The sequence below is a fragment of the Suncus etruscus genome, chromosome 12, assembly GCF_024139225.1.
Source record: "Suncus etruscus isolate mSunEtr1 chromosome 12, mSunEtr1.pri.cur, whole genome shotgun sequence".
In the NCBI taxonomy this organism is placed as follows: domain Eukaryota; kingdom Metazoa; phylum Chordata; class Mammalia; order Eulipotyphla; family Soricidae; genus Suncus; species Suncus etruscus.
Window position 1 is genome coordinate 21,984,449 of NC_064859.1, and position 26,554 is coordinate 22,011,002.

At 52.0% G+C, this 26,554-nt stretch overlaps 1 protein-coding gene across 2 annotated transcripts in view; it reads left to right on the plus strand.

Moving 5' to 3' along the window:
* The window catches only part of RAB11FIP5 (RAB11 family interacting protein 5), a 33,181-nt gene extending 6,787 nt beyond the window's left edge, over nt 1-26,394 (plus strand). The window contains exons 2-6 of one of the 2 annotated variants that reach the window (XM_049785040.1): nt 12,237-12,673; nt 12,764-13,457; nt 21,326-23,260; nt 25,687-25,876; nt 26,021-26,394. In XM_049785040.1, the coding sequence (XP_049640997.1) occupies nt 12,237-12,673; nt 12,764-13,457; nt 21,326-23,260; nt 25,687-25,876; nt 26,021-26,224 (3,460 nt within the window). In that variant the 3' untranslated portion in view covers nt 26,225-26,394. The remainder of the gene's footprint in view (nt 1-12,236; nt 12,674-12,763; nt 13,458-21,325; nt 23,261-25,686; nt 25,877-26,020) is intronic. The other variant, XM_049785041.1, reaches the window with a different exon arrangement.
* Nucleotides 26,395-26,554: the final 160 nt, after the last annotated feature.

The window sequence follows — 26,554 nt, forward strand, 5'->3', positions numbered from 1 at the left end:
TTCTGGGAAGTTGACTTGTATCCCCTCAGCAGGGGCAATAAGTGTTGGTGATGGGACTGGACCAAGAAAAGCAAGTAGAGAAAAGCCAGATGGACATCTAGACTGACTTATTTTTGAGTCAAAGTACTTATATTTTTATTCGGATTCCAGTTCATATTTTAAAGGGTCAGAGGACAATAAAGAAAGACTGCCCATGCCTTGACCTCAAGTCACCCAGCCATCCTGCATCCCATACTCTGAGTGTCCAGAGTTATTCCAGGCATGTCAGAGCTGAGATATCGTGTCCCTACACCCTCGTCAGCACAAATGCATCTCTTCTCACAGGCCCACAGGTGGGCTGTGTCTGTGGTCACCTGCCCCTGCCTCCCTGTAGAAGGTTGCTGGTAGTTATCTCTCCCTGTGTGTGTTGAGGTGGGAGTGGGTGGGGTCTGACATGGGGACAGACACTGCTGAGACTCACATCAGAGGTGAAGATGAGGGTAGGAGTACACTGAGGAAAGGGTGCAGGTCATTATATATTTTTTGGGGGGAAAGCCTGGGGGTCACACTGTGGGCATTCCGGGCTTACTCCTGGCTCAGCACTCTGGACTCACTTCTGGCAGGTTCTAGTGACTATATGGAGTGCCAGGATGGAGTCTGGGTCATTTGCCTGCAGGCAAATGCCCTACCTGCTGTGTTATTTCTCTAGCCCAGTTCAGCAGATCTTCTTGCTTATTCCCTGTATGCTGAAGATGCCCCGGGAGAGGTCACCCTGCTGCTCTCTGCTTTCTCCTAGGCAGGTCAGCCAGGCCACCTCCCTTCCCAGGTGCTGGCAGTCTGGCAAAGCCCGGGGAGAGACAGTGAGTTCAGATCTTTAGGTGTTGCTTGACCTACTTTTTTTTCAGAGTGCTTTTCCTGGCATCAACTCATTCCATTCTTCCCTGAAGGCAAACAGCGTGACCCCCATTTTTACAGATGTGGAAGATGGAGGGTTCCAGAAGGGGGAAGTGAGCTACCCCAAATGTCACTTGTGCCTGCTGGGTTTCTGTCCATGCCCAGTGTTTTTCCTGCTTCTCCACTCTTTCCGCTAGACTCTCTGCTGTGGCCTGGAGGCCTGGCTGACAGCCTACAGCAGTGGGAAAATGACTAGTTTAGGTATTTGTGCCAGGAGGCGGGAGGAGGCTGGGGTCTGAGGTGGCCTGTAGAGGACTGGGACCTATAGGAGGAATTGCCCTGGGCTCTGCCTCTCTGATGGCCGAAGCTGGAGAGACGAATCTGCCTGATAAGATGCCTTGTCCTGCCCAGCATTGTGTCCCTCTAGCACTATTACTGTCCACACCAAACCAAAGGGTGAGCTAGATTGAGGAGTGAGTGGTGGCTGGGCACTCACATGGGGCTGCCTGTGGCCCAGAGTCCTCCTGTCCAGTCGTGCAGGAGAAGAATGTTCCTGCCAGGGGTTAGGGGTAAGGGGAAGCCTCAGGTAGCCCAACTCTAGGGACGAGGCTTTTCCAGTCTCTGTCAACTCCAGTAATAATTTTAGTTTACTTCTCTCTGCCCCTAATGGCCTATCTTATCAACTCCCTCTGACAGGACAGATTGAACCATACCCTGAGATGCTCAGGACTTGCTTCTGGCAGTGCTTGGGAGACCAAACAGGGTGCCAGGGATTGAACTAGGGTTGGCAGTATGCAAGACAAGAGACTTACCCCTGTACTACCTTTTTGCCTCTTCTGTCCCAAATGCTTTGCAGCTTATTTGAAGAGTGAAGGTAAGCCCTGTCAATTGCCTTGAGGCTATCCAGCAGGTTATAGATGCTTCAGTCTTGGACTCTGTGCTTTGTGATGGAATGAGAAAGGTGAATGCCAAGTCTTGCTGCTAGAGGGGACTTGGTGGAATGGCTCTACTGAGCACCCATGGAGCACAAACAGGGGACACTCTTGGCTCCTCCCACCTTTCGAGTTGCTCCTGTCCTAGTTTAAGGCCACTTATTTAATTTATTTTTAATATTTAAAACTTTTTTTTGTTTTTTTTGGGGGGTCCACGCCTGGTGGTGCTCAGGGATTACTCTGGGCTCTGTGGTCAGGAATCAATCCTCAGGGGACCCTTTGGGATTGGCCATATGCGAGGCAAATGCCCTCCCTGCTGTGCTATTGTTTTGGTCCCTAATTAATTAATAATATTTTTTAATCCTTTGCTCCGAAACTCCCATCCCAGCTGCAGCTGCTTTGAGTCTAAATCCTTTACATTAAGAACCACAACTAAGGCTGTAGGAGTTGGTGGGACTAGCCTCACTTGTTCTCTCACTCTCTCTCTCTCTTTTTTTTTCTCTCTCTCCCTCTCTCCCTCTCTATCTTGCCCTCTCTCTCTCTCCCCTCTCCTCTCTCTTCTGACTCTCCCCCCCACCCAACTCTCTCAAGTGCATGTACGCTAACCTGCTTTATATCCTAACCAGGAGGTTAGGATGCTTTACTTTGTTTCTTGTAGTGCTGAGGACTGAATCTAGGGTCTCACAGGTACTCTGCCTGGAGCCCCTTCCCTGGACAGTGGTGTTAACAGTTCATCAGTACCATGTGGAAGGTCAGCCCCTGCCTGTCTCAGCTGTGCTGCCCTGGGTATCTTGTATTTCCTTCCTTCTACTTGATATATCCCACCCTCCCCACTTCTGCTCTTGCCCCCTTTCTACCTACCCATTGTTTAAGGTCCAGGAGCAGTGCCAGTTCTTTATTTACCATCCTAAAATCAGCTGGTATTTCAGCCTTCTTCTGCACTTCATTTCCATGTGTATTTCTGTGATGATAATCTCTTTCCCCCTTTACTTACCTGGCTTCCTTATCTCCCCACTCAGATGTCAGCTTTTCCAAGATGCTTCCTTTCTTGTTTTTTCTTTGTCTTTTGGGGCTACACCTGAAGTACTCAGGGCTTACTCCTGGCTCTAAGCTCAGTGATCATTCCTGGTGGTACTTGGTACTTGGTGGTACTTGGGGGACCATATGTGATGCATGCCAACTACATGCAAGGCAATTTTCCTACCTCCTGTACTATCTCTCCAGCCCTTCTTTCTTGTTCTTGACTAATAAATGGGGACTTTTTTAAGCAGAAGTCTGGCTGAAGCTTCCTATTCTTTCCCTGGCAACTTCCTTGGGCATCTGTGACATTTGGAGGTTCACACTTAGGGCCTTAGGAAGGCAGTCTCAGTTACAGAACCTGGGGGAGGCCAGGTACTCAGCCAAAGGGCCTCCCTGACCTATGCAAGGGTCTGATAGAAAAAGTCTGTTAGGGGCCGGGCGGTGGCGCTAAAGGTAAGGTGCCTGCCTTGCCTGCGCTAGCCTTGGACGGACCGCGGTTCGATCCCCCGGTGTCCCATATGGTCCCCCGAGCCAGGAGCAACTTCTGAGCGCATAGCCAGGAGTAACCCCTGAGCGTTACCGGGTGTGGCCCAAAAAACCAAAAAAAAAAAAAAAAAGAAAAAGAAAAAGTCTGTTAATTCCCCAGTGGAATCAGAGGGCAAATATAAATGGTCCAGTAGCCTCATGAAATTCTTCAGTACACATTTTCAGTGGCCACCAACAGATTTGCATGTTTTTTAGAAAGAACAAAACCAAACCATGATGATATCACTCATAAAATCAGCAGTTTTCTTAAGAATCATTCTGTGATATGGAGAGAAATCTCAAGAGGCTGAGTGCATGCTTTGCATGCAGGGGACCTGTGTTCAATTCTTGGTATTGCCTGATTCCCCCAAGCACTCCTGGTAGCATTCCCCACAAGCAGTCAGGAGTATCCTTGAACACTCCTCGCTATGGTTAAAAAAAATAATATGAAATCCTATGTTCAGCTTATATTTAAATTTTCTTTTTTTGGTTTTTGGGCCACACCCGGCAGTGCTCAGGGGTTACTCCTGGCTGTCTGCTCAGAAATAGCTCCTGGCAGGCATGGGGGACCATATGGGACACCGGGATTCGAACCAATCACCTTTGGTCCTGGATTGGCTGCTTGCAAGGCAAACGCTGCTGTGCTATCTCTCCTGGCCCTTAAATGTTCTCTTAGCAGAACAAAGTTTTCCTGAGCAGTCTGTTGAGTCAGGATCCCAGCAGGACTTTCAGACCACTCGTAGTTGTTGGGGCTCGCTTGAGGGTTCCCAAGTATAACTGACCCCTTCCTCTTGGTTTCTTACTCTTTCTTGGAAGCACAGCTGAGTCATTTCTTCAAACCCCTGACACTGCAGCTCCTACATAATGCTTGCTGGTACTGTTTCCACCCTGATGTCCTGTACCTGAGAGTTGGCTTGGTCAGGCAGGACCCTGTCCTGGGCCTTGACTCAACTCCACCTGCTTCCAGATGTGGTTTTGAATCCTACATTCCCCCAGCAGGTGAGCACACAGGACAGTGAAACTGCACATCTGGTGGGACACAGCCTAGTGGCTGAGAACTGGTCCTGGGACTTGGGGAGGGTTAACTGGGGGCATCTTGGCCCCAAGTTGGACTTGATGACTTTGAAGTTCAGAGCAGTGATGGATATGAAGTGCTTGGGGACAACTGCAGCACGCCAATGATGGGCTACCCCGACAATGGGCTGTGAAAGTCCCAGCTTTCTCTAAGTGGCATGGTCAGGCCCTCCCTGGTACTGCTGCTGTGGCAAAACCTCAAAATTAGACAAAGCCTGCTACATTTTAGTTAGAGGTTAGGGGAAATGAAGGTGTCATTTTTTTCTCCAAGCATAGTCTCACTCTCCTGCTCTAGAGCTATAAAGGGCATGACATTGGATTCCTTGGTTGGGCTTTCTGGGCTGTGTGAGTGTGTGCAAGTGTGCATTCAATGTGCATTCAATACTTACAGAGGGATACAGGGTTTCTGGGCTGCATGTGCGTGTGTGTGTGTGTGTGTGTGTGTGTGTGTGTGTGTGTGTGTGTATGTGTATGTGTATGTGTGTGTGAATGCCTACCCATGGTACTTGCAGGAGGATGCAGGCTAGTGCATTTACCAAAGTCCAGCAGAGAGCCAGAGTTCAGAGTCTAGATCTCATTTTCACTAAAAATAAGTGTGACTTCATCCAGCAGAACTTCCCTGTACCCCCATGTCTATGTCTGCAGAACAAAAGAGCTGACACTTGTGTGGTACTTCCTGCTGCAGGGCTCAGTTCTGCTCGCTCTCGAGAGCCTCACGGTGGGTCTGTGAGGGTTCCAAAGTCCATTAGCAGCACGTTAGAGACTGATGTGGAACAGAATCATGAGATGCTTAGATGACCCTCCCAGTGCCTTAAAGCTGGGCTGTGGAGTGGCTTGGACACAAACCAGGCAACCAGGCCCCAAAACCCATAAGGCAGCCCCTCTCAGGGTCCAACACCTCAAGCCCACCTCATCAAGAGAAATACATACCTACCTCCCACCATTGTCATTTCTTTTGAAGAAATAAAAAAGCAAGTGGGGCATAGTTGGAGGAGAGGAGAGATCCATGAGCCTGGGATCAAGCGGTGGCCTGAAGATGGGGCCTATATCTCAGGCAGAGAGAGAAGTAAATGCTGTAGCCTCTGGTAGGAACAAGTTCTGTTGAGCTCTAGAACGCTTACAAGGTGAGAGAGTAAAAGGGAGTCAGAGCTACTGGGGCTCTGAAGCTGTCTCCTTGCTCCTTCTTCCCTGGTCAGGAGTCGGTGTCCAGTGTGTGAACCATGGTTGAGTGTGATGGTGGTGAGAGCAGGCTGACTCTTGGATAGAATTGGCAGCTGGCACTGCCAGGGTTTCGGATATGTTCAGATATGTGTGTGGATGGTGGGAAGTGATGCCCCATGGATTTGGGGGTGTCTGAAATAAATGATGTGTGAAAGAGGGCTTAGAAAGGGGCACTTGTGTAGAGAATAAATAAGTTCTGGACAGATATATGTAAGAAATTGGTCCAGATGTACCTGGGTCTGTGGCTTTGACTGTCCCCCCAGTTTCTGAGGGAGCTATCCTGGCACTGCAGATTTCCTGGTGTGGTGGCTATTAGCTGAGTCCATGTGCATCTCACCCCTCCCACCCCACCTTTGTCCTGGCCCCTGCCTGAAGATGGGGAAGGGTCCAGCAGGGGAGAAGGCTGAGTGCTGACAGTGGATATGAGTCACAGCTATGGAGTTTAGTGGAGCTAAGGCTGGATCTGGGGCCCCACTTCAAGCATTCCTGTGTCTCCTCAGGACTTCTGGGGGGTGGCTTTTCTGCTGTCTTGCAAGGTCATTCATGGCCTGGGAAGAGGAAAAAACCCTCAGGATGTTGTCAGGATGTGCCATTGGTGGAAGAAAGAGCTTCTGGTCTTCACACCCCATATCTATGTCCCTTTGAATCTGTGAGGACCATGCCTGCACCCTTTCTAGTATCAGTTTTCTTAGTGTGGGGTTGCCTGATAGAACCAAGGTTTTCACCTTGCTGAGAAATACAGCATTTCCCAATGGGGAGTTGGGCCTAGAATTTGACTTCTTCATGGTCAAGTTGCAACAACTCCCCCGTCCTTGTGCTGGCTCTCAGACAGGCTCCATAACCCGATTTTCCTTTTTCACCTGCATGCCTGTCCTCTAAAATGGAGCCCACCGAGACCCAGTTCTGCTGCATCTCCACCCTGAAGCTCTCTGGCCCACTATGTGGACACCTGCTGAAAGCTGCCTTTTTTTTTTTTTTTTTTTTTTTTTTAAGATTTTGAGTTATACCTGGCAATGTTCAGGGTTTATTCCAGGCTCTGGACTCAGGAATTATTCCTGGTGGTGCTTGAGAGATGTCAGAAAACTTAGGTCAGCCATGTGCAAGGCAAGTGCCTTCTACACTGTTTGATCATTTCATTCCAACTGATCTGCATGTTAACCAGAGTTCAAGGCACAGTGTCTATCCCCTTCCTGTCTCTTACTTACTCTGTTGTGTCTGCATGTCTGGCTGTGGTCATACCCAAGCTAGGTCTCAGATGCCATCATCATTGTCATCCCCTTGTCTCCCTGGCCTCTGGGATCTTAGGTGCCACTGGCAGTGCATGAGCCCCAGATTTTGAGACCTGGATGAGTGTTGGGGGATTGTGTGGGGCCACTCCCCAGTCTCTTCTCTCTTGCGACAATGCTATATTGGACATGGTTTTTGCAGGGAAGGTGGTCATGCTGGTCTGGGAAGTCTTCAAGTGGGGTGCCTGCCTGGGGTCTTGGAACCAGTCTGGGACTAATCGGGTTTCTCCAGAACTTGTGCCCTGAGTGTTCCTGAGGATGATCCCAGGTGAAACAAATGTTGTTCTCTGGTCTATGAAGTGGAAGCCATGTAGCTGGGACCCTCCAGCTGTGGTCCTCATTCTTCTGAGGGGACACCCCCTGAGTGCATACTTAGATGCCCAGCCCCTGCTATTCTGGTTCTGTAGGTCTATGTGGTGCCTTTCATGGAGCAGACCATGTACAAGCCCATCCCTCAAAGCTATGGACCAGTGCTGGAAAGTCTGCAAAAATCAGAAGCATGAGGGCAACCTAATTCCTGAATGACTGTGGCTGTGTCTCATCTTTGGATGGGAGTGACAGGTTAGGTGTCAGCTTGGGCCGGGATCAGTCTAGCCCAGATGGAATCAGCAGATGAGTGAGCGAGTGTGTGCTGGAGGGCAGAAGGTACTTCAGCCCCTCCTGGGCACATTTGCCATCTCTGTAGCCAAATAACTGATGACAGAGTTATTAAAGAAGCTTGCAATGTGCCCTGAAGACCCAAGGGGTCAGAGAGCATGTTGAGTCCCTGAAGCTTACTTCTGTGGGAGAGAACTCTGGGTGGGAACTAGAGTCATTGTCCCCGTACTGACTAGGCTTCGTGCTGACCATCCTCTCAGCAGCCCCAGGAAGGTGGCTGAGACACTGGTTTGTGGAAGTCACCTGGCAATGGAGGTCACCCACCAGTGAGCAAAGACAGCAGACATGGGCACACATGATAGGGGCTTGCTCCTGCCCCCCAGAAAGCTGCTGCTTTGCATCCAAGAAGGATTCTAAGCTGGGTGTGATGAAAGGGGGTGAGCAGGGCACAGGCTGAGAGCTGAGAATGCACATCAGAATGACCTGTGTTATTTTTCTCCTGTGGACCTGGGCACCCAGGGGAGACCTCAGGAGCCCTCCAGCAGTGTCCTGCCATTTGGTCTTGGATCTGGTGCAGTCAGACCCAGGGATAAAGATTCTTTGGACCAAAGGCCAGGCCAACACACCTTCCCACCACTTGAGTCAGCTGGGGACCAAAAGAGAGATATGAATTAGTAACTGAGAGATAAGACAGAAATAGGTGGGTTTTTAATTTTTTTTTTGATGTCTCATTTTCCTACAATGACCTTAATATGAGAGCACTTGATAAAAAATTCAAACAGGATAAAAATAGACAGTGGAGCCAGTGATGGTTCCCTGCAGCTTCACCCAGAGCTCATCTCTGCAAGACTGTAGTGAGGATTGTGCCCAGCAGGGCTGAGGGCCAACCTTCAGGCTCCAGCTGGGGATGTGTGAGCTGGTAGATGGCCATCCATAGGGCTTGGCAGGTTGGGAGCTGCACTCACACTCTTCATGCTTGCCCCACATCTCAGGATGCTCCTGTGTTTAACAGGGCCCAGTTCAGGTGTGGGGAGGTGTCTGGGACTGGGCCTTGAAAGAGGCAGTGATAGGCCCAGTTGCTGCCAGCTACACCATCTCCCTATCAGGCCTTCTCTGTCTCCACCACCCCCCCCATACATCCCTTAGGTCTATCTCTCAGGTCTCTTCTGCCCCCTCTCTGTCCTAGCTCATTAAGGGGAAACAGAGATGTGAACACATCCTCTCTGCACCTGCCCCCATTCTCTGCTTGTGTGTGCTTCCAGCCTCTCAGACTAGAGGGAACCTCAACCTCCAGGCTCACTCTACTTAGACCATTGAATGGGGGCATCAGGGAGAGAGGACAGGTTCATGGCCCAGGGTGGCCACATGAGGGTTTGTCCTAGATGGCCTCTTCCAGTGGGCTGCAACTGTCTGTCGCCCAGGAGAACTTTGAAAGTTTCAGCATTAAAGCAGCCACTGCAGGGCTGGAGTGATAGTACAGAGGATAGGAAGGAAGAAAGAAAAAAAAATATCAAAAGCTATTGTGCTAGCAAAGTCCTTGATCTGACTGGATCCTGTACTGTTCGGTGTAAAGGGATGTTGTATAAAGTGACTTCACCAACCTCTTCATATCCACAACAAGCTCTGAAGGTGCTGGGCTGGGGAACAGGCAGATCTCTGGTGTGAAGGGCCCCCCAGCACTCACTGAGGTGTTTGGGGGTAAGATGGGATAGTGCATGTGTTGTTGGTCTGGGGTGTGCATATATGACATAAATGCACGCAGGGACTTGGGGCCTTTCAGGAGCCAAACTGAGCACCTCACTTCAGGCTTGGCTGGACAGTACCAAGCTGTAGGCATGTTCTGTAGAGTTTTGGAGGCTTGGTGCCATATGGTGCCAACATTGCTAACCAGGACTAAAGGGCACTCTTATTCTCAGTGTCTGAACCTTTCTCTCTTTGGAAGCATCCATTCCCATTTTAACCTGAGCTTCTGAAATCTCCCAGCAAAATCCAACTTTCTTTGTCCATGCACTTAGGAAACTGTTCTTGCATTGTTTTGCTCCTAGTTTCATCCTCTTTGTGTCTCTAGGCACAATTTCTCCTCAAAAAAATGAATAGGGGAACCAGAGCAATAACACAGCAGTAGGCCATTTGCCTTGCATGCGGCTGACCCGGGACGTATCCTGGTTCAATTCCCAGCATCCTGTATGGTCCCCCGAGCCTGCCAGGAGCAATTTCTGAGTGCGGAGTCTGGAGTAACCTGAGTACTGCTGGGTGTGGTCCAAAAACAAAAGAATGAACAAGATTTCTAAGAGTAGTTTATGCAGTGGAGTCCCATCTAACTCCAATTTCCCCTGGTCTCGAGTGGAAAGAACTCATTAGAATTGAACATGCTTCTCAAGGTGACAGGCAGCAGCGAGAACTGGGGGAGAAGTGGGAATGGCGTGAGGATGATGGAGTCTGGAAACACTGGTGATGGGAGTTGAGACTGATGGTGGGATTTGTGTGAAATATTATATGCCTAAAACTCAAATATCAATACGGTATAAATCACGGTTCTTTTCTTTTTATAATTTAAGCACCGTGGATAAAAATTATTCATGGGGCCGGCGCGGTGGCACTAGAGGTAAGGTGTCTGCCTTGCCAGCGCTAGCCTAGGACGGACCGAGGTTCGATCCCCCGGCGTCCCATATGGTCCCCCAAGCCAGGAGTAACCCCTGAGTGTTACCGGGTGTGGCCCCCCCAAAAAAAAACAAAAAAAACTTATTCATGATTGAGTTTTAGTTATAGAATGTACACCACCCTTCACCAGTGTACTTTTCCCACCACCAATGTCCCTAGTTTCCCTCCTACCCATGTTACTTCTCTCTCTCTCTCTCTCTCTCTCTCTCTCTCTCTCTCTCTCTGCTTTTTTGACACTATGGTTTGCAATATTGCTAATTGAAGGGGTCCTATGCATATCACTTAATCCTCTTTCAGCACCTAGTTCTTGTCCAGAGTGATCAGTTCCAGCTCTATTCTAACACCTCACTGCTCTTTGTGGCGAGCTTCCTCCCATGAATTGGTCTTCACGGCCCCTTGTCTCTATTGTCACTATCTTTTATTTTATTTTTTTAATCAAGAGCTTTTATTTTTCTTATATACCACAAATGAATGAGTTTATTCTGTGTCTACTCCTCTAACTCATTTCACTCAGCTTATTCATCCATGTATAAGCAAATTTCATGACTTCTTTTTTTTCCTAACAGCTGAATAGTACTCCATTATAAATCACAGTTACTTGAATAATAACATTAAAAAAAATTGTCCTAGAATTGTGACCAGTGTCTGATGAGAGGGTGTCTGTAGATACCGTCACACAGAAGATTCTCAGTCCTCAAGTACCCTGAGAGCTGTTGATTTTTCTGCTGGTTATTTTATGGATGAGAGAGATGTTTCCTGAGCTCCTCTCACATGGATAAGCCTCCTCTTTATTTTTTGGGGTCACTTTCAGAAGAACGCAGAGGCTACTCCCGGCTTAGTGCTTAAGGATCACTACTGGTGATCATGCAGGGGCCTTGTATGTAGAGCTGTGAGACTTCCTAGTCCCACTGCTGATAATCTCCACCTATTTCTCCCATAGGTGATTGAAAATCATTTTTAGAAGGCTTCATTTCAGCTTTGAAAAGAGCCTCTTGCTGCCTGCGGGTGGGATACAGAGACAGGTGTTCCCAGCCCTACACCTGACCTTGCTTTGGGCCAGTGCCTGGAAGGCCAGAAGCTTCCTGGTTGTTTCCCTGAAGAGACTGTCTGCTGTCCAACCTGGAAGATGGGGAGAGAGGGGTGTACCTACTGTGGTTGTGGTGTCAGGTGTCAGGCTACCCAGCAGGCAGAACCAACTTCTCAGGCCTCATCCTTAGGGTCTGGGATATGGCTGGAGAAATGGCCCCAGCATATCCCCTTTCTGTAGGTGGGGTCTGCCCACCCTGACATTGATCCTGTGTTGGGATGTGTCTGGAAGCCTGTAATGAGGCAATCATGGGCTTTGGTGAAGTCTGGCTGAGTCTCCCTTGTACTTTGTTTCTGGTTTCTAGTAAAGACCTGGATTGCCCCGGCTCTCAGGCCTGGGGTGAGGCGTAAAGGGGAGCCAGTCTCCAGCGTAAAGGAGTTGTCTCCTATGCATTTTCCAACCACCCTTCCCAACCACTACCTCCGGCTCCACACATGTGGCTTCTCTTTCCTTTCCACTCTGTCCTGTTACCCTCCATCCTGCAGAGGTGTTGCTGGGGAACCCAGCAGTGGGTGAGGACTGTGTTTGTCTTCCTGGCCAGGCACCTTTGGGTGAGCTATTCTTTCCTGGGCTCGCTTTGGCTCTGGGGCAAGTCAGAGATGATGCCAACAGAGAGAAATGCAGGGAAGCCTGTCGAGTCTGTAACCTGCCCAGGGTTAGAAGTGTCCCTCCCATCCCTGTACTTCCCCTCTGGGCCGCCAAGTGTCAGGTGAGAGGGGCAGTCATGGAGCATCTTATGGCGGGAACTGTGACCAGCCTTTCTGCCTGGACACAGCTGGCCAAGCCATCTCCAGAAAACTGTTAACTGTCTTGGTGGCGTTGTAGGTTAGAGTGGCAGGGTTGGTGTCCCTGAACTAGAACCGGTAGGGAGAGGGGTTGCATATGACCCCCCCAAAGCAGGCAGGAGAGGCTGTGACAGGCACTGTGCCCACAGTTTTCTCCTGCGCACCCCACTCATAGGTGGTACAAGCTGCACTCCAAGGCGGGCAAGAAGGAGAAAGAACGGGGAGAGATCCAGGTCACCATCCAGTTCACCCGCAACAATTTGAGCGCCAGCATGTTCGACCTGTCCATGAAGGACAAGCCACGCTCCCCCTTCAGCAAGATCAAGGACAAGATGAAGGGCCGGAAAAAGTTTGAGCTGGAGTCTGCCTCAGCCATCCTCCCCAGCAGTGCCCTGGAAGACCCCGAGCTGGGCAGCCTGGGCAAGATGGGCAAAGCCAAAGGCTTCTTCCTCCGCAACAAACTGCGCAAGTCGTCCCTGACGCAGTCCAACACCTCCCTGGGCTCAGACAGCACCTTGTCATCAGCCAGTGGGAGCCTGGCCTTCCAGGGCCCTGGCGCTGAGCTCCTAACCCGCTCGCCCAGCCGCAGTAGCTGGCTGTCCAGCGAGGGGGGTGAGTGCACCTGGTTCCCCCGAACCCAGAGGGTGGGCCTATATATACTCTTCTCCCACCTCCACTAACCCCACTGTGCTTCCCTTGCAGGCCGAGACTCCACACAGTCCCCTAAGCTGCTCACCCACAAAAGGACCTACAGCGACGAGGCCAGCCAAGCTCGAGGGGCTCCCATTCGGGCCCTCCTTGAAATGCAGGGCCATCTGGACATGGCCTCCCGCTCTTCCCTCTGTGTCAATGGGAGCCACATTTACAACGAGGAGCCCCAGGGCCTCCTGCGACACCACCGCAGTTCCATTTCAGGTCCCTTCCCAACTTCCAGCTCCCTGCATGGAGGCAGCATCTCAGCAAGGCCCTCCGAAGAGGTTCCTCTGCAGGCCGACGAGCCCCAGGCCCGAGGCAGCCGCAGTGTCAGTAGTTCAGAGACGGGACAGGGGCCTGAGGAGCCGAGTGGCCAGACCAAAGCCTCCACCGGCCACTCAGGAGAGGAGGCAGGGGTCCGGTTCCCCGAGGGGAAGCCTGTACAGGTGGCCACCCCCATAGTGGCTGAAAAGGAGGCCGAAAAGGAGGGTGCCAGGAAGGAGGAGCGGAAACCCCGCATAGGCCTCTTCCACCCTCACCACCAGGGGCTGGGGCGGAGTGAGTCCGGGCGCCGTAGCTCTCTGGGGGATCGAGGGGGCACCGCTTCAGGGGCCTCACCCCACCACACATCCAGCGGGGAGGAGAAAGCCAAGAGTAGCTGGTTTGGCTTGAGAGAAGTTAAGGAACCGACGCAGAAACCCAGGTAGGTCCTTCGCGGGCTCCTCTCTGTTAAGGCAGAGGCTGTTGGGTTTGGGGAAGAGGGGGGACAGGTGCAGTTCTGGGCAGGCTGCAGGGGCTCTGGCTATGCATGCGTGAGCAGGGAGGGGTGGAGTGGGCGTCTCTGTCCAAGGCTTGTCGCTTGTCGTCAACATACGGAACCAGGTGAGTTCAAGAGCGCAGTGCTCTGAGGGGTCCTGGGAATTGGCACCCCCCCAATCCCAGCGTGGCCTCAGGGTACAGTCCCAGGCATTCCTCCTAACTGACACCTTGTACCCACTGGCCTCAACATAGGGAACCTTGGACCGAGTAAATAGATGGGTGGTGCCAGGGACTGTCCCCTCAGACCTTCCCACCCTCCCTGAAGCTCAGACGCATCCCTGCAGCTACCCCTGGTCTCCTCTTCTCTCTAAGATGGGAGTGGTGAGACTGACATCCCCTCCACCCCATGCCCTGCACCTCACCCCAGCTGCTACCCCTGGCCTGGTGAGAGGCAGTATGCAGCTGCTCTGAGGTTTATCATCTGTACTGTCCCCAGAGACCCAGGGGTGCTGCCCTCTGGCACATATGTGATGGTGAGGGAGGGCAGATACAGTGGAGGCCACACTCAAGAACGTGCTCTGCTCCCCAGGAGTGGGACATGCAAGTTCTTCCCCAAGACTTTGTCACCCTGAGCCAGTGGGGGGGCTGCCACGGGGCTCTGGGACAATCCAGGCAGAGATCATAGGGCCTATGGGCCAGTTGACCAGGGTGACTCAGGGGAGGCAGGGAAAAGGCCGGTTCCAGCAGTGACAGACAAGAGAGAAGACCCCCAAACTGTCCCCGCACAGGGAAGAGGTGTCCTTGGGTCCTGGGCCTTCTCTCTCCCTGAGACATGCTGAGTCACTGGTGCCCTCCCTGTATGGTTTGTCTCTAGGCAAGACCACTTTTGCCTCTTCTGCTCGTTTGGCAGCCTCTGGACCCGAGTCAGACACATGCACCAGAGCATGGGCTCCGTCCAGCCTTCTGCAACCCCCATGGAAGAAGCGTTGGTCCTTTCTCAGACCCCCACCCCCAGCCTGAGCCTGATGCCCTAGTGCTACTTGCCCTAGTCCAAGTATAAACTTTTGTAGGTGGTGAGTGAAGAGAGAGGTGACTGGAGCAAGGGCCAGGCAGCATGGGCTCAGAGTAATTTTCTGTTGTGTACCTCTGACCCTTTACCAGACATTGAAGGGATGCTGGTGGCTTTTGTAGATCAGTGTAGGCCCAGTTCTGGCCATAGACTCGGTTGGACCCTGAGTCTTGGGGTGGGGGTGGGGGACTGGAACTGTTCTGTTTCTCTGCTTCTTTTGTTCCATGTCTCCTGGTAACCCCTTGGAGTTGAAGATAGCCTGGTCACTGGTGGAGAGAGTGAAGATGAGGTTCCAGTCTTTCTACTTGAATTCTGTGCTTGTTCACTGCACTCTGCAGGGCATAAGGCAGCCTTGTCCTCCTTGAGATAGATTCATAGTGGAGGCCTTGGGCCTGATGGCTATTTCCCCAGAGACTTGCTAGGGCTTTTGAGAAAAGGAAAGGGTGAGCTGACTCTTGACTAGAATATGGGTGCTAACATCTGAGGGAGGGATTGAATGCCTCAGGATGCCTAGCTGGGGCATGTGGCAGCCTGCCCACAGGCCCAGAGGTTTGGGTTGCATTTCTTGGGGCAAAGAGCTCTCACAACTGCTGGCATGGTCCTCACTAGGAAGGGCAGTGGCGCCCTCTAGTGCTCACTCATGGCACAGAGGCCTTGGGCATTTAGTATTGGGGTACAGAGCAAGGAAACCCTGAGAAGCTAGTGGGAGGGAATGAAGCAGGGTGCAAAGCTCTGTTAGGTCCCTCATGTTGCTGTGACCTGCTCCCTGTTCCAGCCCCACCCATGCATGTCCATGGTGGGAGGTGGTGGGACTGGAGACAGAGATCAAGGCCTTCGATCTCACCTGGGGCCCTACTCTGCTCAGGGCCCTTCAGCTGAGCTGCAGTTCTGGACAGTTCTTGTGTCCCCGGGAGGTCCAAGAACTGCTCAAATGTCTATGTCAGAGCCAGCTGTTGTCTTCATAGCTAGCTCTTTTCCATCCCTTCAGATTATGAGTTTCCTGAGGCCTGTCCCCTCCCCACACCCATCACACATACACTCCATAGAATTTTGTGGTCAGGATGGGTGGGTGGGTGGTAATGTTAGAGCAGGCCTTTCTTGTCGGGATCACTGTAGCCCACCTAAGAGGCAGATTTGTTACACTGGCCTTTGTGCAATCTTTGTGTCTCCCCAGTGCTTCACATAGTGTTGGGGGACACCAGCCCCTGAGAGCTGGAGACTGTGGGCTACTAAAAAGAGTGAAGTCTTGGTCACCTGCTGAGTGGCCTGGAGAGTTACTTAAAATACATACACACTCTCTTAAGTAGAATCACTGTAAGAAACAGTTAAAAATTTATTGTTACTGGAGAGATAGCATGGAGGTAAGGCATTTGCCTTTCATGCAGAAGGTCGATGGTTTGAATCCCGGCATCCCATATGGTTCCCTGAGCCTGCCAGGAGTGATTTCTGAGCATAGAGCCAGGAGTAACCCCTGAGCGCTGCCAGGTGTGACCCCAAAAAAAATTATTGATAGTTGAGTTTCAGTCATACTGTGTTGAACACTCACCCCTTCACCGGTATACATTTCCCACCAATTTTTCCAGTTTCTTTCCCATCTGTCCCCCATCTCCTTAGCCTATCTCTATGGCAAACACTTCCCCCCACTTCCCTTTTCTTTCCTTTTAGACACCATGTTTGAAATACTATTATTGAAAAGGTATCGTGCATATCACTTTACCTCTTTTCATCATCCAGTTCTTGTCCAGAGTGATTACTTCCAACTATTGTTGTCATTGTAGTCCCTCTGTCTTAACTGCACTTCCAACTCTCATTTCTATTGTCTCTGAGTATTCTTCTTATATCATATTTTCTTTTTTAATGAGTGAATTGTTATGTCTGTCTCTCTCCCTGACTCATTCCACTTAGCATGTTACTCTCCATGTCTATCTATATATAAATAAATTTCATGACTTCATTTTCCTAACAGCTACAGAGTATTCCATTGCATAGACACACCACAGTTTCTTTATCCACTCCTCTGTTCTTGGACACTTGGATTCTAGCTATTTTAGCTATTGTGAATAGTGCTGCAATTAAAATAGGAGTACATAGATCTTTTTTTACATAATGTTTTTGAATCTTGAAGACATACTCCCAGCAGTGGTATTGCTGAGTCATATGGAAGATCAATTTCTAGTGTTTTTGAGAAGTATTCATATTGTTTTCTGAAAAGGTTGGACCAGTTGACATTCCCACCAGCAATAAATGAGAATCCATTTCTCTTTCCATTGGTGCCAACACTGTTTTTTTGTTTTTTGTTTTTGTTTTTTTGGTTTTTTTTTTTGATGGGCTCAAGTTTCAGTGGTGTGAGATGGTGTCTCATTGTTGTTTTGATTTGCATCTCCCTGATGATGAATGATGTGGAGAATTTTTTCATGTGCCTTTTGGCTATCTGTATTTCTTTGAGAAAGTGTCTGTTCATCCCTTCTTCCCATTTTTTCTTGGGGTTGGATTTTTTTTCTTGATAAGCTCTACAGTGCCTAATATATCTTAGATATTAACCCATTATTGGATAGGTATTGGGTGAATTTTTATTATTCCATGGGTGGTCTTTGTACCTTGGTCATCATTTCCTTTGAGGTACAGGAGCTTCTTAATTTAATGTAGTCCCATTTGTTTATCATTGCTTCCATTTACTTGGTCAGTGGTATTTTATGTTTGAAGATGCCTTTAGTTTCAGTGTCATGGAGAGTTCTGTCTAGGTTTTTCTCTATGTAGTATTTCTTTTGTTTTGATTTTGGGTCATATCATGCAGGCTCAGGGGTTACTCCTGGCTCTACGCTGAGAAATCACCCCTGGCAGGCTCGGGGGTCCATTTGGAATGCCAAGATTTGAACCACTGTCCTTCTGCATGCAAGGCAAATGCCCTACCTCATTGCTCTATTTCTGGCCCCTCTATGTATTTTATAGTTTTTTGACATTTTCTGTGTTTCTGCCTATGTTTTCCTCTATGTAGTAATTTTCTTTATATGTTTTGTAATTTTTGTATATGTTTGTATATTTTATGATTTTTGTATATATTTTGCAATTTTCTTTGTATAGGCCTTTCACCTCTTTAGTTAAGTTGATTATGAGGTTCTTGATTTTATGAGGCATAATTGTGAATGGAATGTTTTTTATATCTCTTTTACTATTTGTATATAGGAAAGCCATGACTTCTACATATTAATTTTGTAGCCTGCCACTTTACAATAAAAATCTAATCTTAGGATTTTTTTGTAGAGTTTTTAGGATTTTCTAAATATAGTATTATGTCATCTGCAAATAGTGAGAGCTCAATTTCTTTCTTTCCTATATGGATGTCCTTGATCTCTTTTTCTTGCCTAATTGCTATGGCAAGTACTTCCACAGTGTTTTACTCTTGACTGGAGGGAGTTGATGACTTGGAGTGGCTCTGACCAGACTCCTATAGTCTGGACTTGGTGATGGCCTGTCAGTGGTGCTCAGAAGACAAGGCACATCATGTCCCTACTGACAGCTCACAGTTCCCGATGGGTCACCTGCCTGCACTCCCTGCTCCTGCCTGTGTTCCCTCCTGGATACCTACCTCATACATCTCAGCTGAATACCAGGAGACAAGTCCTTGGAGGAGAGGGGAGCAGATGTTAATTGGACAGGGCCTGCTCAAACCTGGCTCAACTTTTGGGAGGTGACCAGAGAGAGCCTGTAGGCCTACCTGCCACACGTGGAACAGAAGGGAGGGAACAGCTCATCGTAGCCCAATGTGGAGGAGCAGCAACCACCAAAGAGGCCTGTTCCCAACCACAAGGGGTCCCTTGGTGGCAGGGCAAACTGCTCAGCAATGGGACTGTGTGAAAGAAGAGTCCAATAAAACCCATAGGTGGTTTCTGCCTGCAAGGTCAGGCTCTATCCAGGGTCTCACTACTCCAGGTTAGAAAGACAGAGACAGACATTTGATTGCTTGCCCCGAGTTTGGCCCTAGGTGAGGCCCTAGGCAGTTCTGCAGAAGCTGTTGGTCAGGAAGTGGTTCAATGCTGAACTGGGTCCTTGCAGAGAAAGTCACATGTGGGGTTGTGTCTCTAGTCTGTGCCAGGTGGAGTGGTAGGGAGGGGCATTTGAAGTGAATGTCTCTGTTATTCATCCTTGCTTTCGTGGGAGCAGGAAAATGCCCACACCAGCGATGCTCAGTCTGTTCTAGCTTGGTGCCTGGGCGCCACTGCAGGTGATGTTGGGGTGGGGGGCACATGGGTCTGAAAGTGACCCTGGAGCACCCGCATGCACAGAAGCAGCTCTAGCCCTTGGCAGAAGTGAGAGTATCCAGAAGGTGCACTTGGTGTAGTTGTAGAGGTTTGGGGGACTGGTGACTAGCTGGGGGGTGCTCTTGGAGCTGCCGCCTGCTCTGGGGAACCAACCCCCTGAGAGAGAACTTTGTTGGTTCCCTACCAACGGGTTTGTGTGCACCTCTTGGGAGCCCATGCCAGAGCTGCGTTGCCAGCCTTGCCGGCAGCTCTCTGCCTGCTTGTCTGTGCCCTCTAGTCGGCCTCAGTCCAGACAGCAGTATGGCTGCAGGGGTGAGTGAGGCTGGCCAGGAGTGTGTTGCTAAACTTGGGGGTTGGTTCACCTTGACCTCACTCCGTTTCTCCAGGTCCCTGTGGCCATTTAGTATAAAGGACACTGGGGAAAGGTGATCTTGTTCCCATGGGCTGTCTTACTAGCTCTGTGTAGTGTCTAAATGGGGTGCCAGGGGTGGGGATGTGTGAGTTGAGGGCAGAGCCTTGTTCTGTGTAGCTGGCATGCTGTTCTCCCTTCTTGCCTGTGAGTTGTCTGTGCGATTAGCTTAGACTGAAGGGAGAAAGGACATGGCGAGCTGAGAGTCTGGGCCCAGGATCTCCACTTTCAGATTCTACAGGATCTGGTGGCAGGAGAGTCAGGGCTCAGATGGGGCACAGGACTGACCCAGTCCATCCCCAGATGGGCTTGTTGCCAGATAAAAGAGAGGGCATGAGTGTCTCTGGAGGTTTGGGTTCTTGGGTAGATACCACCCCTATCCCCTGGGTTTGGAACCTCTATGTATCTGGGTAAAATGGACACCCCCCTGCCCCAACCAAGGTTTGCAGGCAGGCTCGCCCAGACTCTGCATTGCCTTTTATGGGGTCTGCTGTGTTGGAGTTTCACAGGGAATCCTAGAAAACCCAAGACTTGGGACTACTTTCCATCTCACTCCTGGTGGCACCCCTGAATCCAGTGTGGCTGACTGGGGAAGTATGAACCACCAAGGTTCATATTTCAGTTTCCATGTGGGAAGGAAGTGCTGAAGCAGATAAGAAAAGGTTCCCGGGTGTTCCTAGCGAGATAGGCAGGGGCAAGGAATGAGGGTTGTGGTCAGAGACTAGATGGGAGCCCAGCCTCTGAGAGCAGGAGGGCTGCTGAAGCTTGGGTCTGACTTGTGGGCCTGCCTACCAGGACTGCTGCCAGGCTGCTAAAACTGGGATATTGGCCCTCTTCTATCTGCTGTGCCTCAAAAGTATCCGGGAGAGATGGAAAGCTCATCTCTCCCCACCTGGATCCTGGAAGTCAGCTGCACCGTGTAGACAGCTCAAATAAGGGGTGCTCCTCCCGGAAGGAGGATTTCCAAAGGCTGGAAGAGTTGTTCAGTGTTTGAGCCCAGGAGATAGGACAGTGATTAGGGCACTTGCTTTGTATTTGACCTGGGTTTGATGCCGAGCACTACCTCATCCTGTGAGCATTACTTAGGTGCAGCTCTGAGTTCTCCGGCATGACCAGATAATCTCTGGCATCCCAGGACTTGAGCAGAACCACATCCTCAGGCCTTTACCTTGAATTGCTAGCAGGGTTGGCCGAGAGTAACCAGCTGAGGGCCCCCTGGGTCTCCTGAATACCACATTGAAGGTTCCTTTCCACAACCCAAAATAAATTCTGCAGTGTCTTGGGGACAGCATAAGCTTCTTTCACCGAATGGGTTTCACCGAATTCCACAGAAGCCCTGTTGACATCACCAGACAGTGCCAAGACTTTGCTTCTTCTACCCAGACTGCTTTCCAGGCTGGCTTGTGGTGCCAGCCGTGGGAATGCCTGACAGACTGACTGAGCGCTGTCCTGCTCGCTAAGTTATGGTACCCTCCAAGAAGCACGGGTTTCTCTTAGCTGGATACCTTGCCACGCCTGACAGTAGCCCAGCCATGGCCTCCTGTATCTTCAGGGGGCCAGTGGAATGAAAACCCTCTACTTAGGAAGTTAGAAATGCAGGGACACAGGGTGGAACGAGACCTTGTTGGGTCTGTGAGCAGCTGAGCCCAGGTGTGGCCTCCCCTGCTAACTGTCCCCTCCATCCAGGCCCTTTCTATGCCTGCTCACACCCTGCAGGGGATGGGCACAAAGTACTCCCTGACTGGATCTGCATATGTGGGGCTGGGTAGAGCAGTGCCAGAACTCCAGATTTGGTATCCCAGGGATGGTGAGGATCAAATGAGCCAGTCCTGATTCTTCCTTCCTCCTTGGGGATGCCCAATATGATGACCCCTAGGAGAGGCTCTTCCTCCTGTCCCCTGTCTGTGTGTGTGTGTGTGGGTGATGGGGGAGACACCTTACTTCATGGCGGTGGGTGATAAGGGGCATGGTCTGTGGTTCTGGGCTCGGTCTGCATCAGGGGGCTTGGTGGTCTGCTGTCAGCCTTTTCATCTCCGCATTAACCAGGAGGCTCACGGTTTTGTCTTCCTCCACAGCCTGGACGTGTCTCCTCAGGTAGAATCTGACCCAGCTGCTGCTCCTCACCACCTTCCCTGCTCCCCCTCTGCTCCGGCCCTTCCCACTCCTGCTCCCACCGCTGCTCCCATGCTAAGCACTAACCTTTCTGCAGCTGCCTCCCCAGCTGCTGCTGCTGCTGCTGCTGCCGCCTCTGCCTCTGCTGCCGCTGCCACCACCACCACCACCACCACCGCCCCCGAAGGCACCCCCCAAGCTACTCCAACTGGATTCTTGGGTCCCACAAATCCGTTCCTCACTTCCCTGCAGAGCAATCCTTTCTTCGAGGAACTCATAGCTGACATAGCACTAAACTCTCCTTCACCTGCTCCCTCTCTCCCCAGGGCCTTGAGGGCCAACCCTGCCCCCCTAGACTCCCCGGGGAAAGCCCCGCCCGAGTGGGACGACACCGACACCTTCGACTTCGACGTCTTTGCCTCCGGAAGGCTGAGTGCAGAGGCTGGGCACCAAGAGGGCCTGGGCCTAGAAGGAGCAGGGCTGGCGGCTACCGGGCTGCACCACCCAGGCCCCACCGAGGATGCAGCTGAGCCCCAGGGGGAGCCTGTGGGCAGAGGAAGCAGTGGGAGCAGCGTGTGGCTGGAATCCCAGGTGCCTCTGGACTTGGGACTCGACAGCCAGGCCTCGGGTAGAGCCGATGAGGGGGCCCCTGGCTTGTCAGCAGACCTGCCCTCCTCCACCACGTCAAGACCACAGCAGCCCTCCGAAGCAACCCCAGCTCAGGAAGCAGGGCAGAGTCCAGCAGAAAGCGCCACCTCTCTGTTTAGCTCCCCGGAAATGATCAGTGTGTGGGAGAGGCTGTCAGGCCCCGATGACACCCCCGAGGGCTCCGACCAGGACGCCTCCCTGCACACCAGCCAGCTCTTCCCTGAGCTCAATGCAGCCACAGATGCCTGGCCCTGGGACGTGGTCTCCATCTCACCCGCCACTGAGCCGCCCTCACTGGCCCTGCTCCAAGAGCCTAAGCAACAGTCACCTGGCCCCAGCCAGCCAGAATCACCAGAACCCGTGACTTCCAAAGGGAGTGAGGGACTCCCCCCACCGGAGGAGCTGGAGTCAGAGCCCCAACTCGAGTGGGGGCCGGACAAGGGTGTGCATCCCACTACGCCCCCTCCCAAGCCGCCTCGACTCTTCACAGCCTTTGAGTGCAAGGACAACAAGGAGTCAGGGGAACTCTACAGCCATGGGACAGAGCCAGCAGGGGAAGATGTGTCCCCTACAGTGCGGTGTGCTGGGCCCCAGGATGAGGGGGACAAGACCCAGCCCGCAGAACCTGGCCTGGAAGAACCTGAGGGGGATGCCGGACCTCGTGTGTCTGGGTCCTGCAGGTCTCTGCCCAAAGTCTCCCCTGAAGGCCCTGTGCCCCTTTCCTCTCCGGGTCAGCAGATCAGAGGGACTCCAAAGGGAGGAGAAGGCCCTGAGGGCCCCCAGGCTGAGAGTCTGGGGCCAGCAGGAAAGGGCCGGGGCCTCCAGCCAGGCAGCTCCCAACAGGCTGACCGCTGGGCCTTGAAGGAAGATGCCTTCAACCCCTTCTTTTCTCGGGTGAGCCAGGATCCCCCCAGCTTCCCATCCATATCCCCTCCAGGGTCCAGGGAGTCTTCCTTCCACTCTGACCCCGAAGAGCTGCCCATGCCCCCAGAGCCTGCCTTCTCCCCGCCCCCTCTCCCACCCTGGGCCAGCCACCGCCATGGGGGGTCCAGCCCTCCTTGCTCTCCCCTGCCTGGAGCCTGGCCCCTGACTTCCTTCTCCTCCTCCCCACCCCCTGGGGAGCCAGCCACCCCCACTGGGGGTTCTCCCTCCCCTCATGGGGAGCACCACGCTACAGCTATCCCAGCCTCCCCGCTTGTGCTTCTGCCCTTGGAGACACGGCCAGCTGAGGAGTTCCAGCCTGCTGCCAGGTGAGAGGCCACCCCAGAAAACTGGCTCAAGGAGGACTGGGGGTTGGGGGCTATCCTGAGAAGAGCTGAGGTTGCAGAAGCCTGTAGAGTTTGCCTGCCTCTCACCGCCCCCAGTGGGTGGACTGGGTGTGTCCCCTCCAGGCTTGGAGAGATGAGCCACCACCTCTGGGCCTCTGATAGGCCAGGGGTTTGGTGGTTGATGCTCAGGAAGTGCCAGGGGTGAGGATGGGGTAAGGGGAGGATGCTGGCTGGCAGGGGAGGGGCATGGGAACTCAGGCCAAGTGTACCAGAAAGGGAAACCCCTGAGCACCAGGCCCTGTCCCTGCTGCATGGAGTGACGGTACTGGAGAGGCAGAGGACGAACTTAAAAGAGTCCCAGAATGCTCCCATGTATGGGCTCTCCTGTCCTCCATATTTCCTCATAGAGCCCAGTGTTCTAAAGACTACATAGAGCATGGTTGTGCCCTGTGACACATCAGCAGGAGGCTTGGGACCAAAATGGCTGGGGAGATGATGGGAAGCCATGGAGGTGTGACTTTACAAGAGAGACACCTGATCTTGGCCTGGGAGCAAAGGTGGGGAAGCAGATGAGCAGGACAGGATGAGCTACGGGCAGAAGACATACTGGCTCTAGGATCCCTGGCTAGCATGTCTTCTATACTCACTATGACAGCTGAGAAGAGAGGTACGGCATAGTGAGCCCATATAGTGTAGGGGTGAAGAGGCCAACCTGAATCTTAAGGTGGGCAGGAAGGGCCTGGATCAGAGGTCTTCAAACTATGGCCCACGGGCCACATATTGTATTTATTCCCGTTTTGTTTCTTCACTTCTAAATAAGATATATGCACTGTGCATAGAAATTTGTTCATAATTTTTGTTTTTACTATAATCAGGCCCTCCAACAGTCTGAAGGACAGTGAACTGGCCCCCTGTTTAAAAAGTTTGAGGACCCCTGGAGCATCCTAGGATTCCTGCCCACCTCCTTCCCTGTGTCTTTATGTTTCAGGGAGTGCCTCCCTTCTCTGGCATTACTATTGCTGTGGAGAAAAAGGGCTGAGACATTCACCCTCATTCCCTTTCGTTGATCTGGGCCCTGGGGTCCCCCTCCCTGGAATATGGACTAAGCCCCATTTGCTTGCTGATTCCAAAGCTCTGCAAAGTGAGCCTTGAATTTCAGAAGGCCCTGGTGGGGGAGGAGAGAAGGGGGCAAGTTAGTGGGTTTGATGATCCTACTAGCAGTTCGAGTGCTGGCCCACAAGCTTAGGGAGCTGAAGGCTCCCTAACAGAGGGTCACTAGTCAGCCTGGAGAATCAGGAGGATGACTGGGGGAAGGTGGCCTTGTACAGCTTGGAGACATGAGAAGGAACAGATCAGTTTGCTGCCTGCACAAGGTACAGGAATGGCTTTTTTCCAGAGGGGCATGCAAGGGAGTGGAGGAGAGGGCATAAGCAGATTGTATTTCCTGCTCTGTAGGGAGGGAGAGGAAGGGAGGAGAGACTGGTTCCTCCCAGCAGAATGGAGGCAGGCTGGAAGGGCTCAACCAGAGCAGAGCGTTGGGAGAAGGACCTGATGTTGGTTTATATTGAGGGTTAAGAGGATATTGGGTGGTTCCCAGGTTTTCTACTGGAGCCAAGAGTGGCTCTTGGTGTTCTGCTTTACTAGGGAGCGAAGGAGAGGATAGGAGCCTAGGGGTGCCAACCTGCAACTTGTTTTGTGTCTAGACTTCAGGGATGAGGCCTGAGCTGGAAGTGAAGGAGGAGGGTGGCAGGAAGGAAGCCTAAACCTATGAGCAGAAGGGTTCAAGGGTCAAACAGATGGGGTGAGGGGGAAGAGAGTGGGAAAAGGAGTGTAATCTGAAGGGTAACAGTCCATAGGGAGGTGGTGAGGGCTCAGAACTTGGTGTGGACAGATTGAGAGCCACAGGCTCAGAGAGGCTGGGTGGAAGGAAAGAAAGGTGGGCATGATGGGGTGTAGGGGGGAAGGGACAGGGAGGCTTCTCATGCTAAGTAACCACCTACCCTGGCACTCCTCACAGAGAAATGTGGGTGACCAAACAACCCACCTTCTGAGTTTAGCATTGGAAAGTCCACAACTCTGGGAAAATTGGGGAGACTAAGAGGGTTGGTTATCCCATTCCCCAGAGATTACAATATGGGGAGTAGGGAAGACAGTTTGGTGAAAAGAAGACTAGGGATGACCTTTGCTCCCCTGCCAAGGGTTATCTGAAGGCATGGGGGTGGGCTGGGAGTTATTCTCACAGCTGGAGCAGAGTGGGGTGAGAGCTGGAGAGGAGTGAGTGCTAGATGGGCACCTCCTGCCCCAAAGTTTCCTCAGACAGCGGCTTCTGTCTGGCAGACCTGGAGGCCCCAATTCTTTCCTGGTACCTCCCAGCCCTCCCTACTGCATCTCTTGTCTGTCTCTTGCAGCCCCCACCCAGTGAAGCCCCTCAGTGCAGCGTCCGTGGAAGGCAGCCCTGACCGGAAACCGTCACGCTCCAGTCTGAGCACGGCCCTGAGTAGTGGTCTCGAGAGGCTCAGGACAGTCACATCTGGCAGCATTCAGCCTGTAGCCCCAGCCCCCCAAGTTGCCTCAGCAGTGGATGCCAAGAGGCTCAAGGTGAGGCCCCATCAGGTACAGAGCTGTGGAGGGAGGTCAGGAGTCCAGCTCTGGGGATGGGCAGCTGTGGGGGACCTGCATGGGGAACAGGGGAGCCTCTGTATCAGAGGCCACCATGCTCACTTTCCTTCCTCCTGGCCTCAGGACTCTGGGCTGCTGGACCAGTCTGCCAAGTACTACCACCTGACCCATGATGAGCTCATTGGTTTGCTCCTCCAAAGGGAGCGGGAGCTGAGCCAGCGGGACGAGCATGTGCAGGAGCTAGAGAGCTACATTGACCGTCTGCTGGTGCGGATCATGGAGACCTCACCCACACTGCTGCAGATACCCCCCGAGCCCCCCAAGTAGCCTCCCTTACTCCCCAATCCCACAAGGGCCGTTGTGGCCCCAGCCCCAAGTCTGGATTCGCAACCCCCACCCCATCCCTTTATGTAACTCTCCTGGGGGTCCTTGAGGGCAGGTGCCATCTCCCCTTCTGCATCTCTCCCTTCTCTCTGACCTCAAACTCAACTGGGGCAGCTGGCAATGAACGGCCCCTGGGACTCCGCTGGAGGCATCTGTGTCCTTCTGGAAGCCCTGGAAGTCTTCCTTACCTTTTTGCATTCCCCTTCACTTTTGGGGGGCTCTAGAGAATCAGAGCCAGGAATTTGGCCCTCAAAGACTAAGCATGGGGGCAGC